Source organism: Megascapheus bottae, chromosome 10, assembly GCF_031878675.1.
Source record: "Megascapheus bottae isolate mThoBot1 chromosome 10, mThoBot2.hap1, whole genome shotgun sequence".
Taxonomy (NCBI): domain Eukaryota; kingdom Metazoa; phylum Chordata; class Mammalia; order Rodentia; family Geomyidae; genus Megascapheus; species Megascapheus bottae.
In genome coordinates this window covers 20,226,549-20,244,430 of record NC_143518.1, presented here as the reverse complement: position 1 = coordinate 20,244,430, position 17,882 = coordinate 20,226,549, and the positions used below count along the sequence as shown (strand labels likewise).

Sequence of the window (17,882 nt, the reverse complement as noted above, 5' to 3'; positions counted from 1 at the left end):
GTAAAGTAATAGTTTCACAGGGCTCTTCAGGGCTCTGTTGATAAGCTTTGCTTTGCTTGAACCATTGGAAAGCTCTTGGTTGGTTTCCTGAGATTCATGTTGTATAGACTCAGAACAGTGATTCACAGAAACACTAGCTGCCAGGGATCTTACTGGATGATAAAGAACAGGGACTTCCATATTAGCACTTAGATCATCCCCATCTTGACCCCAAATCCTTCAAATTCCCCAATGCCTGTATACTCATCCCAGCCACCAGAGCTGCTTCATGCCTTCTGTCTCTCACATGCCTCTTCCCTCATATTGAATGCTGTCAAGAAACACATACAGTATTCTCTGCCTCATGACTTCTCAGCAATGTTCTGTGGTAGTTAGCATTTAGCAGGCTTTGGGAATTTACATGAAACAGAATGCAACATCACGAGGCTTTTAAGTATTGGGAAAATTATGGTTCCTCAAAAGATAAAAGAACCTTCTAGGAATAAACCAGGTGAGACTCTTGTTCTACTTTGTGTCTGGATTCTGTACCATGGGCCCTATGATGGAGCAGGAAAGAGAAATACTGAGATATGGAAGCCAAGAATTACTTGGATTGTTAATCTTTAGCTAACTCAGGCAAATCCCAAGGCCAGGAAATTTTCTTAGCTCTCTTTTAGATATAGACTTTACTTCTGGATGAGCTGTCTTCTCTATCACAAAGGTAAATATGATAAATTACAAGTCTGACTATGACCAACTCTATCCATCTGTTGGAGGATTTGGACATCCATAAAAGAATTTCCCCAAGGAATAAGGATCCAGTCCTCTGTTTGAATTAGTGTTAAGACAAGAGTTCTTGTCCTACCAGTGCATGTTGTTGGTCACGGACACTGCCTACATCTCTGATCAATGACCACCTCTGCTTTTCTTCTAGGCCCTCCCCTATGTCTGCCTTCTGATTGCCATGCTCTTCTTCATTTATGCCATCATTGGGATGCAGGTGAGTAGGCACATCAGGAACCTGGAGGGGGGTGGCATGTGTTGATCATGTTGTCTCTGGTTTAGCAACATGAACATGCAGGAGTTAGGGTGGTCGAAACACTCTCCAGAGGTCTTATGGTAGTGATCTTACACATTTCAAATAGTTCTTCAGGAATCCATGGTGCTCTGCTATGAGAGTTTCATCTGAGGTTGACAGATGGTGTTGTTGCCTTACAAGCAACTGAATTTTCTATGGGCTTTATTGAACTAAAGCAAAGGGACACCATTTTGTTATCCAGAGGGATCCACAAGAAGACTACAATCTATTTCTCAGCACTCAGTCAGATACATTTTTTAGGACAGGCTTTTTACTTATTTCAGAAGGGCTTGCTTACTGGCTAGGCGATAACTTGACTAAACTTAGTAAAGAACCTGGGCTGACAATCTTCTACAGCCAGTCTGCCATTTACCACCTGAAACCAATGCTCCATCTCCCAAGCTTTGTGTGTTAATAGCCTTTTCTAGAGCATCATTGTAGGATCTCTTCTTTTGCTCTTCCATTTTGCCTGAACTTCTTAGTTTCATTTATTCTTTTAACCCCCTTACTGGAGAGTTCTGTTCTCTCAAAATAAAACAGAATGTCAAATGTCAAACTGTGTGATTTGGTGAAAAGTATTAAGTTCTTCTGTAAATCTTCTAAAGGACAGATAATGATGGTCTGAGAGGTATTAAAAATAAAATCCCCATGAGGCTTAAGACTGGCATCATGGCTTGTACTAACTCCCCAAAATTTGATCCCAGAATTTAAATCTTCTAAATAGTCCATGATGGTACTAGGGTTTGAACTCAGGGCCTCATACTTGTTAGGCAAGGTCTGTACCACTTGAGCTATGCATGCCTCTATCCCTCCATTCTTGAACAGTGAAATTAAAACTTGATTAAATCTGTTTGCCTATGTTTACGATGTCTCTTAGACCCGTTTCCATCTATATTCAAGCAGAATTAACTAGAATAACACCATCTCCAATTTTAATCTGCTACTCATAATACTACCACTAATAATAGTGATAATGCTAGTTACCATTGTGTGAATTTCTTGGTATGCCAGGCATAGTATGAAATGCATGTGAAATATCCAAATGTATAACACATATGCATACGTAGAAAGTACAATGGGAAGGTATATGAGCAATGTATTCAGGAGTGATGTAGAAATATTTCTAGATGAGCTTCATTGTCTCCATTGGTTAAGAAGCCTTTAGTGTGCCCAAAGTAGATTTAAACTGAATTCTGTTTATTTTGCAATGTGTGCACGCATGCACACACACTGATTACCAGTACTGGGGCTTGAACTCAGAGCCCTTAGCTTTTTAGTTCAAGGCTGGTACTCTGTCACTTGAACCTCAGCTTCACATCTGGCTTTTTGCTGGGCAATTGGAGGTAAGAACATCATGGGTTTTTCTGCCCTGGGATAGCTGTGATTCTCAGCTCTCAGCCTCCTGAGTAGCTAGGATTATAGGTATGAGCCACCTGGTGCCTCACTAGTCCATTTTATTAACTCTATAATGTCTCTTTTCCCAAAAAATGAGCAAATCCAAGTATTTCTCTGGTCATTTGGTGGGAGATGGAACCAACTGAATTACGAGGTTATGGTCTTCAAAGTAACTCTAAGGTTATTTCCTTTAGACATGTTTCCATCCCACAGAGACATAAGAGCCATTTCACTTCCACTGTAACTTACCTTTAATTGCCCATCCTCATTCAGGCCCATGAATTCATGGCAAAGATCACCATGCACAAAGCATACACAAGCCTGCCCTTGTTACTTCAGAAATGGTATCCAATAATAGTCACCACAAAACAGAGATAATGACACAGGATAGGACACAGGCTTTTGGAAAGATATAAATAATAACCAGATGTATCTGTAAAAAGAACTATTACCTTATATTTTCTTTTTTATCCCTTCTCCTGGGGTTCATTTCAACAAATATTATTTTATATGATCAGAGGCAAAGAAGCATCGCATTTTTTGTGTTCTCCCTCTAAGAATATCCTCCTTTGGTCTCACTGAATAAATTCATAGATATTTTTCAAAAGCTTCTTAGAAGAGATTATTTGGAAAATAATTTGGAGATAGGAGAAACTTTATAATTTGCAACTTATGAAAAGGAGCCTGTGGTTACAAGCTGTTAGAGGTAAGGCGTTCATCCTCAGCTGTAAGAACAGGTCAAGTCAGTACTTATACTTGACTTCTTAGTACTTGGCCAAACACCCCCTTCTACAATGGAGGAGTTGGTTTAGAGGCCATCATGGGTCCATGTCTAATTCTAAAGGGTCTGTGATTTCACTAGAAGATAGATTTAAACCATTAATCTCATAGGACTTTATGAACTAGCCTCGTTGTTTTTCTCTCATGCCCTTCTGAAGTAGGAGATTTGGATTAGTGGCAAAGACTCAGTAAAAATTAAAAATAACTGAAAGAAATTGCAAAGAACACCTTCACAATAAATATACATTTTTGTCCTGAAAATTAGCTTAGAAAATACTCAAAATGACAATTTGCTGCTTTGGTTCTTACACCTCTGCCATGTAAAAACATTTCCAAGTGTCCTCCAACTAAGCCATGACTGAATGAAATCTTAAAGAAAATCAGAATGAGAATAACCAATAATGCTACTTAGAGTTTATTAGAAGAAAGTGTCCTATAAGTAATGGATCAGGGGTAAATTGCAAGCCTGCTAAGAGAATGACAACGAAAGAAGGAATATGGAGATAGGAACAAGTTTAAAATGTATGAGTGTCCTTGTGGTATGTCTAGGAATAATTTGGTTTCATTGCTAGGAGGTTTGAAATACAACCACTTGCCTCTTTGCGGGCCCATTGCCTTTTATCCTTTTCTTTCATTCTCATACCTAGTTTTCCACCTCCAGACTCGCTGAGAGACAAGTAGTATTTGAGTTTTCAAAACTAGTGCTGAGAACAAATTCCAAAGCAGGTGTCAGTGGGAGTTACTTGAGCAAAATAGCTGGGGGCAGAGATTGTTCCTCAATTGCACATTCTAAAAACTGTTAGGGGAAAAATGTGTTCCATTTAGCATACATTGGATAAACTGAAGCATTTGAAATGTAGGCTGGAAATTGTCTCAAAAAGCTGGGAAAGTGACCTAGGAAGCTCTCAGTTGTGCTAGCACTAACTTGTAAAACTAAATCCTAGACCCTGAAAACCTTGGAGGAAAAGAGTGCCCCTCTCATTGAGGGGTTCAGGGCTTAATTTCAACTTCACACTGCAGAGTCATTGTTCATTGTCTCTGAACAAAAATCCTTGAATGGTACCTCTTTGTCGCAGGGATTTGCAGTGGCTACACTAGACATACATGCTTTCATTTTCCAAGTGTCCAATTATCCTAACTTTCTCCATGTATCCATTGTAGGCAATGTTTTTGTAATGTTTTTGTTCTTTGTTGGTGTGTGTGCGTGTGTGCGTGTGAGTTGGTGAGTCTGCCTGCCATTGGTACAGTTAAAACTCAAAGACTGCATTCTCTGCTTAGCTTTTTGCTCATGGCTGGTACTCTACAACTTGACCCTTACCTCTACTTACAGCTTTTTGCTGGTTAATTGAAGCTTTAAAAAAACATCTCTTGAATTTTCCTGCCCAGGCTAGCTTCCCCAGCTGGGATCTTCAGATCTCATCTTCTTGGGTAGCTAGCAAGGGTGAGTCTTCAGCACCTGACCTGATGTTTTTTTGATAAAAGTGGTAGGTAACAAGAAAGTTAAGGAAAGAAAAGATGGAGTCTGAGTGGAGGAATTACATACCAGCAGTGTGGCATTATAAAGACCTTATTTGTGTATTGTGCTTAGACCTTCTGTGAATTAATCCTCTTGACTACATTGGAGCAATAGGGAAGATAATGAGCACTTCTGTGTGAAGACTGAAAGCCTGGTATGCACCACCTCTCTAATAGATCTGAGTTATCTGTTTCTGGGACAGGACATAGGAAGTCATGCATGTAGCTTCACCAGCCTTCATCTGACTGTGAACATGACTATGTGCTGGACAGATAAGAAAATTCAGCCACACTCATTGCTTTTTCTTGTTTTTCTACTCAAGGTATTTGGAAACATCAAATTAGATGAGGAGAGTCACATCAACCGACACAACAACTTCCGGAGTTTCTTTGGTTCCCTCATGCTACTTTTCAGGTACCCAGATGTGTCTAACTGTTCTAGCTGGAGTCCTCAGAATGGCAGGGAGAGAGTTGGCCAGTCTCTTCACCTCATTTTCGTTTGTTTCTTTATCCTCCTGCTGTTGCTTCTGGCAGACATGCTGTGGAAGGGGAAGAAGACAGTGTTTTTACCAAACAGCCCAATGACACCCGAAAGTTCCATCAACAGTTTTGACTTGGTAGTGACTTTGCACATGTCAGCTATAACATGGGAAAAGGAGACAAGGAAAGTGTCTTGGAGGTAGATCCCATAGGGGGCTAAAGCCTTGGATGGCTATGTATATACATATCTTAGGGTTCACCATTATCTCAATTACAATCAACAGAGAGTCCTCAATGGAGATGTAGGGTGTGTGGAGGGCAGAACCCAAGAGAGACTTCATCAGCAACATCCATCTTCTCTGCATGAAACCATTAGAAGGTCCTTCTGGGCCTAGTTTGCCATTGGCAAAAGGAGAGATAGGTGGCTTGGGAAGAAGCCAGAGAAAAGAGTAAGATGTGCAGATTTTCTCCTTCTAAACCAATTATCTTTGGGATTCAGGAGTGCTACAGGCGAGGCTTGGCAAGAGATTATGCTGTCATGCCTTGGGGAGAAAGGCTGTGAGCCTGACACCACAGCACCATCGGGGCAGAATGAGAATGAACGCTGTGGCACCGATCTGGCCTACGTTTACTTTGTCTCCTTCATCTTCTTCTGTTCCTTCCTGGTGAGCATTATTGTGTTCTTGCTTGAGATGTGGTCTGTGCTGCTTCTGATAAAGAGACAAGGGGATTCCTCCTGTGTGTGACACATGTACACACTTGAGTCCCTGGAAGAATTAATTTCTCCTCTAGAGAATGCTTGGGGGCAGGATGCTCCTTGGAATCCTGGATGAGTGACTTTCACTGGCTGAGAAGAAGTCTCTGCTGCTTCCAGAGAAGTTAGGGAGCAGGGATGAGGAGTCTGAGTGGAGTTCAGAGAATAGAGCATTGAGCTTCAGGTAGACTCCGGGGTGAACTGGGTCAATCTTTACTTTTCTGTACCTCTAGTAGTTTACATGATAACGAGGGCTGAGGATATCTTCTTTAGACTATTTTATAACTATTTGAGAAAAGGTACCTTAAAAATATGTGAGAGTGTTAATATAAGAAGAGGAATGAGGGGTCAAGAGCATAACCTAGTGGTACAGTGCTCCCCTAGCATGCATGAAGTCCTGAGTTTGATTCCTCGGTACCACATACACAGAAAAAAAGCCAAAAGTGGTGCTGTGGCTCAAGTGGCAGATCACTAGCCTTGAGCAAAAGTGTCCAAGGACAGTGCTTAGGCCCTGAGTTTGAGCCCCAGGACTGGCAAGAAAAAAAGAAAAGAGGAATAATAATAATACAAAATGGCAGCTATGGGTCTTTCCTGATACGTGCTATCATTGCATTTGATAACTGGCCAGCTTGGGGATGTAAAAGCATATGATTGCTTTGAATATTAATATATTTCAAGTAATAACATGTAGCTCTCACTCATGTAGTGAGAAGCCCTTGGTGCCTTCTTTATTCTTTCCTTTGTAGAAAGCATGAATAAACACACCTATCAACATTAAGAACTTTCTATGCCAAATATCAGATCATCAGTAATAAGTGGATCATGCACTTCTTGATCAATAAAAAATGGTGATATTTCTATTATGGTATCCCTTAGCTCAAGCTTCACTGTAAATACTGAAGCTTGCTGCTGAAAAATGGCTAGGCATCAATGAAGTGTCATGTTCAGGCATTTCTACCTCTTTAAAATTTCAAGGGGGCAGAAATTTCCCATAATTCAGTTCTCCAGGGTAGGGTAGGACTTGCACATAGACGCCTAAATGTGGTGCATAGGTGAGTGTTGCAGTGCTGTGATCTTACTGGAGACTTCGTAACAGCTTTTGTGGTCTTAACTTCATTACTGTATTAGCTTTGGCCAAGACACATTCCCAGTGTTAGTTTGCTTTAAAATGGGAGGCACAAGAGTATTTTTTGCATAGTGAACTGACAAATGTGTGTTAAGCTACTTCTTAACACTGTCATACATTTCATTGCAATAAAAGTAAGACAAAACAATTATCCTATATTTGAATTTGAAAAGTATATTGTAAAATGGAGCTGAATGAAAACTGAGAATGATATTAATTGGAGTTTTTAGTTTATTCTTCATATCTTCAGTACAGTTAGTGTACTTTCAATGCCTTGGTAACCTATAGTCAAAGAAAAACCAGTTAACAGACAGCGGTGAACTAGAAGGAATAGAAGTACATGTAGACACATCTCCTTTTTATCTTATGGGTTTGTTTAATAATAAATATTTCAAAGAAACCAGAGATATAACTGGAAAATTAATTAGGGACTATAAAGGTACTCTCGAAATTTTGAGATGATCAGTACTGCATAATTCACATGAACATTATTTTTTAATGAGGTTATATTCAGTAGGAGACAATCTGCTTCTAAATCTCAGCAGTAACTGGGACTTTGTGGCCCTGGGCAAGTCCACAGCTTCTCAGCTCAAACCAACCACAATACAGAGATGATGGGCCACGCTTTAAAACACATGGGAATCTGAAGTGCCTTTTTCCTAGAAGACCTGATGGTAATTTAACCCATCTCAGAAAGAGAACAAGCATTTTAGGTATGAATGCACACAGCACTCTGCTAAGGATTTTAATGTGAGTCAATTCAAGACTACCAGTTTTTGTTAGCAATAGTAATCAATACTCTGAACAGAATGTAAAGGAAAATTAGTAGAGGCATGGAAAGCCCTTCATAATCCAGGCAGAAATTCCATATGGCTCCAATCTCAGTGACAGAACGACTACAAAAGAGGCCTGTATTAGGATTGTCAAACAACAGCCCCTTAACCTGAAGGATTAAATGTTTTCCCTCCCATACCAATGAAGTCCAGAGGTGGGAAGTTAGGCCTTCTATGGTTGCTTGTCTCTGACTCATTCTTTCACCATCTTGAGGGAATGACCCTCACTATCCTCATGGTAAGAGAAAACAAGATCAGACATCTAATTGTATTCTAGACAGCACAAGGGAGGGGAAAGAAGAACCGGCTATTGTGATGGAGCCAACACAGATCTGTGTTGTCAAGACCACAATCCTGTCCTTGTTCTGCAAAGCTTCCATGGTCACATACCCTACCACTTAAACTGAGAACCCATTGGAGAGAGGCTCCTGTTTTCTCAGGCCCACAACCAGGTGGTCTCTCCATCAGATAGGATTCTTTGAATTACAGTTAGATCCAGCTTAAGATAAATGGAACCTTATGTACGCATGTCAGTGAATCAGTCGGGGCAGGCTTAAGCAAAGCTTGCTATGGGTCTTGGATACCATCACCGGAACCAGCTTTCTTGTTCTGTTTATAGACCTCATTTTCCTCTTTTTCATGTGTTTGCTTTTTAAATACCCAATCCTACAGCTCCCAGAGGGCTCACAGTTGAAGCTCCAGACCTTACTTACATCCTCACATATTCAAAAGCAAAAAGGAACAACAAGTCCTTTCTTATTTTTGCTCAATACCATTTTTTATGGGCTTTGATTGGATCACCAAGCACTGTGGCCCAAAGAAGTGTGATCCAGTTACTAGCTGAGCCCTTAGGGCATAGGTTGATGTCCCATTAGATCACACTCAGTGGGACTAATCAAGGACCTGTATCCAAAATAAAATCAATGGGTGTCAGGGGGGAAAGACACACAGTGACAGAGCCGTGGATTCACCATTGTTTCCAACTTCATGAACTTTCTACTGCCTTCTTTGCTATTGTCCTGACCTCTTGTTTGGTTCAGGAAGATCACAATGTTCTCATCCATAGTCTCCCTTTACTCTCTGCAGTTACCAAAGGTTCCTTCTGAATGAAAATATCGTCTGGTCTCTCTTCTGTTTAAACTCCTTTAGTAATTTCATTTGCCTTACAGAATATTCTAGATTGAAGATCAGCACACCACAGCCCATGGGCCAAATGTGACTTGCCATCTGTTTTTGTATGGCCTGTGAGCTAACAATGGTTTTCTTTCTTATTCTTCCATTGTTGAGGGAGGAGGGAAACAAAGCATGAATAATATTTCATGACATTTGGAAATTATATGAAATTCAAATTTCAGTGTCTATAAACAAAGCTTTCTTGGAGTATAGCCACACTCATTTGTATACTGTCTGGCTGTTTTGGTGCTACAACAGAACAGCTGAATACTTGCAAGAGTTATAGAGACAGTTTGTCCCACAAAGCTTACAGGATATACTATTTGGACACCTTATTGATGTTGACCTAGACTCTTCAGTATGGCTGATAAGGTGCTTCTGTGATTCTGTACTTGCCTCCGCTGCTCTGATGTTTGTTAAAGATTCCTAAAAGGTTTTATGCCTTCATATTCTCTCTCATTTATGCTTTCTCCTCTTCCCAAGATACCCTTTTATGTGGTCTCTCTGTCTGGTAAATGGGAACTGCTCTATCAGGTCAAGACTCAGTTTAAGAATCAACTATCCTCTCCACCTTTTTGTCAGCCCAGAGAAACTGCCTTAAGATTTCTTTCTGTCCTAATTTCTAGGCATAGGAATGGATCTCTAGAGAAACATTTTCATTTTCCTACCTCATATCCCTAGCATTTAATCTCTGTGTTTGGATCTTACATTGCTATGTTTGGGCATAGCAAAGATAATACACATGAGAAGATTGGCTTCCAGCAGTCACTTCAAACCTATGAACAACTTCTAGCTCTTCCAGCAAGCTATGGCCTTGGCTGTGAGATTTCTCATCAGTTTTTTGAGCCCCTTTTGTGCACCAAGAGCAAAGGAGGCAGACTAGAAAATGAGGGTTTGCATCTGCCCTTAACTCGCTCAAACCTTTGAAGATATTGAAGTTGCATCGTCTGCTACTTCAAGAACAGTTAAGTAAATGGAACAGATAATAAAAGAAATTAGAGACTATTTTGCAAAAAGAACGTGACATAGGAAAATAACATTCATAATGCTCATGCAGTAAAATGTACAGGAGGAATGATGCCACTGCTTCTGCAGGGAATGTCAGCGTCACAGACAGGTTTTTTTTGTACTGGGGATCGAACCCAGGATGTTGCACTTGCTAGGCAAGCGCTTTGCCACTGAGCTACATCCCAGCCCCAACTTTTGTAGATTTTATTTGCCCTTGAGCCCTTTGGTTTGCTTCCAGGGCTCTGTGTAAAGTTGTCCCTAACTCTTTGAGTCTCTTTTGCTTTTCAGATGCTCAACCTGTTTGTGGCTGTCATCATGGACAACTTTGAGTACCTGACTCGAGATTCCTCCATCCTGGGACCTCACCACTTGGATGAATTTGTCCGTGTCTGGGCAGAATATGACCGAGCAGCATGGTGCGTACGCCTCTCGGCCATCCGGAGATCAAGGGCCTCTGGAGTGCTCAGGGAAGATTGAAATTGGAGCCACCCAAATGTCTGCCTGTTACACTAGGAAAGGAAGGTCCTCTTGGTGGTGGCTCTTGTTTTAAGCCATTCATCAAACACATAATTTCTTTGGCCTCCTTTATTGTCTCCTTCTGTGACACGATTTACCCATTTTTTGGTCAGTCTCACACAGTCCTCACCTCAGGTTACTTGGGTTCACTCCCATTGAGACTTTTAATAATCTCCTTCCTCTTTGACTGCCAACATGAGTGGCCTTCTTTGAGTCACCAGGTGTTTTCATAAGAGATTTCTGGGCCAATGGGAAACCTAGTAACTATGGCCAGTGATAGTTTTTTTGTTTGTTTGTTTTTTCTTTCCTCATTTCCCTTCAATGAGTACAATTGGAAATAACTTAGAGTTTGTTATTCCAATTGCTTCCTGAAATACTTAGGGATTTTTTTTTACTACATGAAACTTGATTAGAAGAGAAGAACTGGTGGGAATAACTTCTTTATTATCTTTTTCACTGTCCAGTAGTTATATACTGGCATTTTTCTTTCCAGGCTTTAGAACAGGGGTTAGCAAACTACTACTCATAAGCTAAATTTAGTCTAGAATCTGTTTTTTTTTTTAACAAACTGTTTTATTGGAACAAAGCTAGTCATTCATTTACATATTGTATGGCTGATTTCATACTTTATGGAAAAATTAAAGATGGCATGGTTCTTAAATCCAAAAGTATTTACTAACCAAATATTGTTTTTAAAAAAAGTCTGCTAGCTTTTGTTTCAAAGTACAAAAGGTAGCCTTTTGGCCCTCATACTGTAGGACTGTGAAAGAACTCGAAATCAAAATTTTTCTGACCCAGTACATCTTAGCTTCTGGGTCTTCACTCACCACCCCAGTCCATTCTGGTCCCCCTCTGAAAATACTACAGGGAATGTCATCCTCCACAGGAGTAGACCTTGTTGCTTCCACCTGGAGCCCCTTTATAATTTGACCTTCTTCCCCAAATCAGTCTATTGGACTTGGGTTACATGTTTTTGAGGCTGAGTAGGTAAATAAAAATTTCTCTTCTCTGTAATCACTTATGACTTAGAATTTTCTAAATCCACTCTTTATTATAGTTACTGAGAACCAGCTTTTCCTTCCTGGATTCACTTTCCAATAGAATACCTCTTAGAAAGGGATAGGCAGTATGGGAAGAGTGCAACCAGGACTGGCTATATCTTCGCCATTGTGTGGCCTTGGACAAGTTCTTTGAGTTCCCTCATCTGTCAAATGGCAAAAAAATAGCATTAGTGAGCCTTGAAGAGTGTTTTGTGAGGACAATGTTACATCATACTGTTCTGATGATTGACAAGAATCCCATGAGACTGCCATTGGGAAGTATGGAAAATTGGCACCTGTAGAGCATGGGTGATGATGGGAACTGCCTAAGCACTGACCTGAGCAAAGAAAAAAATCTGCTACCAATGGAGTATATTGTTCATCTAGCCTATCTTTGACTCTCAGAAACTCTGGCTTCCTGAAGTTTCACACTACCTTAGGATCCAGATGTCAATATCATTAAAAGTGTTGTACCTCCCTTATTCCAGCTTTTGGGAACAAACAGTTCTATAAGGACTCTTTGTGTGACTTAGATACTTGACCTGAGCAAAATGACAAGGGAGAACCTCTCTGTTACTTTGAAAGGCACAACATAACTCATTTCTGGTTAAAATTTCATTGGTTTTCTCAATGAGAAGAGAAGAGAGGTGGTAGAGAACTCACAAAAGCATGCAAATCCAGTATCTTTGACAAGAGGATGGATCTGGCTAGCAAGCTACCTACTTCCTCTATCTTACTGAGAAGCAAAATACATGGACACAAGGCAGATCACCTCCCCTCAAGAGGCAAGAGACTTGAAGGTGCCGATGAACTGTTATTTGGTTTTTAAAGAATCAGCACCCACATTCAGAAGACATTAGAGTGAAGCTGGGACAAAGCAGTAGCTTTCTGCTGTGGCTACTGGCAATGATACCCAGGTGGAGATAATGTTTGTATACTTTCTGTTGGAAATCCTGTGCCATTTTGGAATGTGCCTAAAAGTGCAGATATCCAGCTATGACTCTGTTGTTCTGGTCTCTCACAGATGCTCTAGCCACTGAAAACCATTTGTTTGTGTGAATTCTGTCTACAGGAGGCCACAATGCTTTAACGGCCTTCTTGCAAAGTGGTCAAGATGGGTCACATCATTCCTGGAATTCTGACTGGGTCCAGCCTGGGTTATGGGCGGTAGGAATGGAATTAGAGCGAGTGTGTCTCATTAATTTTCTGGACATGAATCCAAGCAGGCTCCCACCAAGTATAGCAAACCTTATCCAAGCTGAACTTGGGGAAAATGTGCCACCAAGAGAATCACAACCCTTTGCAAATATTCTCTCATGCCAACTGTGCTCTGTGCTAATTACCCTAATGGGAAATTTGTCTCTCGCAGTCTGCAGAAAGATGCTGACTTCCTACTGCCCTTGTTAGGCACGTCTGAGGAACTCACCATAATTAGTTGTCTGTGAATAACAAACAGTTGTGTGGTCCACTCCACAGCAGCCTGGCATCTGCTCTAAACAGTGATCAGAGGCATCCTGGCAGTCTTTGTTCTTAGAAGCCAAGGTGGAACCAAGGCTATGGCTGTGTGGGGTCAGGCCTGGGCCAAGTTGGTATATTGGGAGGGCTCTTGGGCATCAGGCAGTACCTCTTGGCATGGAATGGAATCCAATTTGCTGAGAAAATTGAGACAGTACCATTTGGCAGTATGATGATTCTCTTGGTGCTTACTGGTTGTTTAGTCCCTGCTCTGACTTCACTAGGGCCAAGGAAAGAAGCTGCTTCTCATCCTTTCCAGCAATTCCCTTCAGGGTGATGCCATCATTTCTTTCCCACCCTTCTCTGAGTATCCTATTAACTCACCTGTGCTTCCTTTACAGCGGCAGGATCCCGTATAAGGATATGTACAAATTAGTGCGGGTGATCTCGCCTCCTCTGGGCCTGGGAGAGAACTGCCCCTACAGGGTGGCTTGCAAGGTTTGCCTCCCAGTCCCCAGCTACAACCTGCAGTGGGATGCAGCATCTAACCCTCCTCTCCGTCCTCTGCTCCACCACCACTGCGCCACATGAGAGCACCTTCATGTTGCTTTCCTTTGAGTTTAAAGAGGTCCAAACCCTCCCAGAACCGGCAGCTGTTACATAGGAAGTAGGGCACAATGAGTGGGGAAGGCAGGAAGGTGGTAGAGTTAATAAGAAAGCTGTTGACTCTCTTTTCTTTGCATGCATGTAGTTATGTTCTGGTGTGTGTATGTACACATACACAATCTAGTCCACCTTAGTCTGTATATTTAGCCTGGGGGGGAGTGGCTCTTCCTTCACAGAATGCAGACATCTTTTTGTTATTATTGTTCTTGTTGTTGTTGTTTAGTCAGTCATGGGGTTTGAACTTAGAACCTGGATGCTATCCCTGAGCTTTTTGCTCAAGACTAGCAATCTACCATTTTGAACCTCAATGCCACTTCTGGTTTTCTGTGGGTTAATTGGAGATTAGAGTCTTGTGGACTTTCCATGTTGGCTTTGAACTGTGATCCTTAGATCTCAGCCTTTTGAGTAGCTAGGATTACAGATGTGAGCCACTGGCACCCAGCTGAAAGCAGTCATCTTTTTAATCCAGCAAAGAACTCTTTATTTCCCTTCACCAAGAGAAGCCTCTTTTTCTTATTTCTTTTTTGGCTAAGCTTTATTGTCCCATGTACAATCCATCAACAGGTGATTCCAATCATCTTAACTGTTCCCCCTCCTAGTTCTTGGGCAGTATGGCCAGGAGTGACCAAATAGACTGGGTATAGTGGTATATATGCAGATACTCAGGAAGTGGAAGAAGGAGGATGGTGGTTTGAGGTAAACCAAAGCAAAAGCCTGGGATATTATCTGAAAAACTTAACAAAGGGGCTAGGGGAATGATAGTAGTAGAGCACTTGCCTAGCAAGCATTAAGCCCTGAGTCACAACAATCTCCAGTTCTACCTAAATAAACACAAGCTATAGCACAATAAAAATTCAGGGCAACAACTAAGAGTAGGTAAAAGAGTCTTAGATATGAATGTGTTGGATTTGTTTTTTTTGCTGATCCTCAGCCTTGAACTCTGGGCCTAGATACTGCCCCTAAGTGCCTTTTGCTCAAGGCTAGCACTATACCACTTGAGCTACAGTACCACTTCTGGCTCTTTCTGCAAGTCTTAATGGACTTTCCTGCCCAGGCTGGCTTGGAATCAGAATCCTCAGATTTTAGCCTCCTGAGTAGCTAGGATAACAGACATGAGCCACTAGCACCTGGCATGTTCGAAAATTTCATAGCACAGAATCTAAATGGCCTCAAGTAATGAAGGGCCACTGAATATATTTCTTGCATTAGAGCCTTGACATATTGCTTGTGAAGGGCTGTCATAATGGCTGAGTCACTTAGTGAGTTAGACCAAGAAGCATGGTTTGGACGCACCTTGTACTTTGCAACCTTGGGAACTTTAGATCTCAAGATGCTCTCATGCCTCATCCAAGGTCAAGACTGCTAGACACGGAGCCCTCTCCTGGGGCTACAGGGCCTCACTGCAAGGTGTCTGGAAGAAAACATAGGCATAGGAAGGATGTCTGGGTGATGGATGGAGCTGGCATGGGATGCTGACCCAGTGATTCAGTACTCAGAGGCTGAACAGTTGCCTCTGTTGAGACTCTTTAAACTCCACCCTGGTGAAACCTGCAGCCGCATGTGGGAGAGCTGGGGAGGGTAGCATGGCATGCAAGAGGCTCTTCCTCCTCCTGGTTTTGTTTCTTCCGTCCCCAGCATGTCATCAACCTGGTGCATGCTGGGGAATTGAGAGCACTCTTGTCCACAGAGCCAGGTGGAAGCAACAGGGCCAACTCTTTAATAAGCAACCTCAGCCCACCACGTTCAACACAAGCCGCTGCTCGTGCCACGCGCGCACACACACCACAGAGGGGCGATACACGACGTTCCACCTGTGGGTTCTGGGGAAGGAGGAGGCCTGACTTTCAAGCCTGTGCCCCATCTGGGGCTAGAAATTCCGACCCATGGTTGGAGCACCGTCTATCTGGTTTATACCGCTCACACACAGCCCTGGGAATTGAAGGCACACTTGTTTTCCTGGAGGGGAAGGGGGGCAGTCGAGAACCCTTGTCAGTGCCCTCTGACAGTGGCAGAGGGACCCGAGTCACCACCACTGTTCCCTGGTCTGTGTGGGGTGTGATATAAATCTGTACCAGGATGGAGTCACATGTATGACTTGCCTTGATTAACAGGTTTCCTATTCTTTTCCTGTTTGTCCATTTTGTTTTTTCTTCTGTTTTCTATATTGTTTTGTTTTGTTTTGGCTCTCTGGGAATGCCTGTTCTCTCCTACCTGTCTGCATCCTTGCCCCCACTTCCTTCTCCTTTCCTCTGCCACCCTTCCGGCCCTACCCTGCCCACCCCACCCCTGTCCTGACTTCCCACTCCCCGCCATGAGCAGTGGCCGCATCCATTACACTGAGATGTATGAAATGCTGACTCTCATGTCACCACCGCTAGGCCTCGGCAAGAGATGTCCCTCCAAAGTGGCATATAAGGTAGACCACCCCTTCCTTTGTTCTGGGCTAAAGACTACCAGGAAATGGGATTCCGTTGTGGGGAGGTCAGAACATGGGAGGAAGCTGGGACTGGGGAGGGAAGAAAGGAAAAGGAAAACAAGAGACTAAAGGGGCAGCAAGGTTCCCCCCCCCCCAAAAAAAGGATGAAGTTTTGAAAGGATACAAGAATGGTTTCCAGTCCTGTTCACTGTGGGGCTTTTTATGTGTTACTCTATGTTTTTACAAGCTTGTGGCTTCTTGTGAGTGGATTACTAGACAGGCAATGTGAAGTGGTATGTCTCCTTTTAAAGGAGGCAGAGTGGTGGCCAGGGGAATGGGTTCTATGGGCAAGAAGGAAGTTTCCAACAAAACACACATCAGAACTTATTTTCAACTCAGATAAATTAGGGAAGTAATGCCAAAATTCCTGTAAGCCTCAGGAGAAATTTTTTGAGAGATATCTTAACAAATTTCTTTCCCCATGATGGAGGGGACAGTGCCATAGGTTCATTCTAGGTGTAAGAACAAAAGAGGACCTTTCATTGTCCATCCAGACAGAGGAATATAACTCTCTTAGCCTTGTTAGTCTTACTGCCCGGCTGTCTTGGAAACAGTCACAAGAAAGGGTATTGATGGGCCCAAGTTGCCATTGTATATTAGCTTCTCCTTATTAGCATGGCGGTGGCTCATACAGGTTGCTTATAGCTTTGGAGCTTGAATTTTTCTTTACTCATTGGTAGTAATTACTAATAGTTTAGATTGATCAGGCACACACTATAGTAATAATGCCACTTCTCTGGAGATTCACAAAAATGGGGAAGGTGAAACTTAGATCTAAAGAAGAAAAGACTATTGTACTTGAAGACACCATGCCTATGGAATCACTTTCAGCAGGATGGCCCAATTGAGTATTAGAGACCCTGGTAGTTAGTTTCCCTGCTTGCAGGTCTCTGGCAGAGGCCTTTGTCCTACCTCCAAATTATTCCAGAGAGCATCTCCAAGGAATGTGGCCATTAGAGATCCTTATCTACCCCAGTATGTGGCCTTTGGTGCACAGATTAGGGGCTCAATATCCTTTTTGTTTAGAATGGATATATTCAAAGACAGCATATGGTCGAGGGTAGTCCTGAATTGTTTGGAATTCTGGGAGGAAGCTTGGTAGGGGAAAAAGAAAAGGGAGTTGGAGGAAAGTTTAAAAAAATTCCACAATCAAGATACTCTCTGGAAAGTGGATTTGGCCATTTCTGTTGGATCCTTTCCTCTGGGTGAGGGGAACAGGGCCTGCCCACTCTGCTCCTGCCTGTGCCCCCTTCTCATTCTCTCTTCCCTGCTCTCTGTGTCTTCCTTCTCCTAGAGCCTGTTTGCACTCTTCCCCTATCCATCCTGTTCACCTCATCCTTTGGATAAGTTGGACTTATGCATGTTCAATCATGTGCTGGCAAATTTCATTTCCTAAAGACTCAAAAAGGGGGCACCAGGATGCATTTTTCAAGTTAGATAAGCAATGCAAAATCTCCTATTCGCACCTTCCCATTGAGTTTTGGGGTGTGTGGGACAAGTGGAAGTACGGACACGGAGTGGAGTCACCTCCCAGAGCTGACTCCTTTCCTTGAGCCGCTTCGCTTATAAACTATTTCCCAACCCTGTAGAAGGTATTCCTGGGACTCT

General features: G+C 42.3%; 1 protein-coding gene across 1 annotated transcript in view; it reads left to right on the top strand.

Moving 5' to 3' along the window:
- The window catches only part of Cacna1e (calcium voltage-gated channel subunit alpha1 E), a 446,101-nt gene that overhangs the window by 410,597 nt on the left and 17,622 nt on the right, over positions 1-17,882 (top strand). Inside the window, exons 37-41 of the mRNA XM_090340308.1 lie at positions 914-979; positions 5,071-5,162; positions 5,727-5,892; positions 10,410-10,537; positions 16,118-16,214. Of these exons, the coding sequence (XP_090196434.1) occupies positions 914-979; positions 5,071-5,162; positions 5,727-5,892; positions 10,410-10,537; positions 16,118-16,214 (549 nt within the window). The remainder of the gene's footprint in view (positions 1-913; positions 980-5,070; positions 5,163-5,726; positions 5,893-10,409; positions 10,538-16,117; positions 16,215-17,882) is intronic.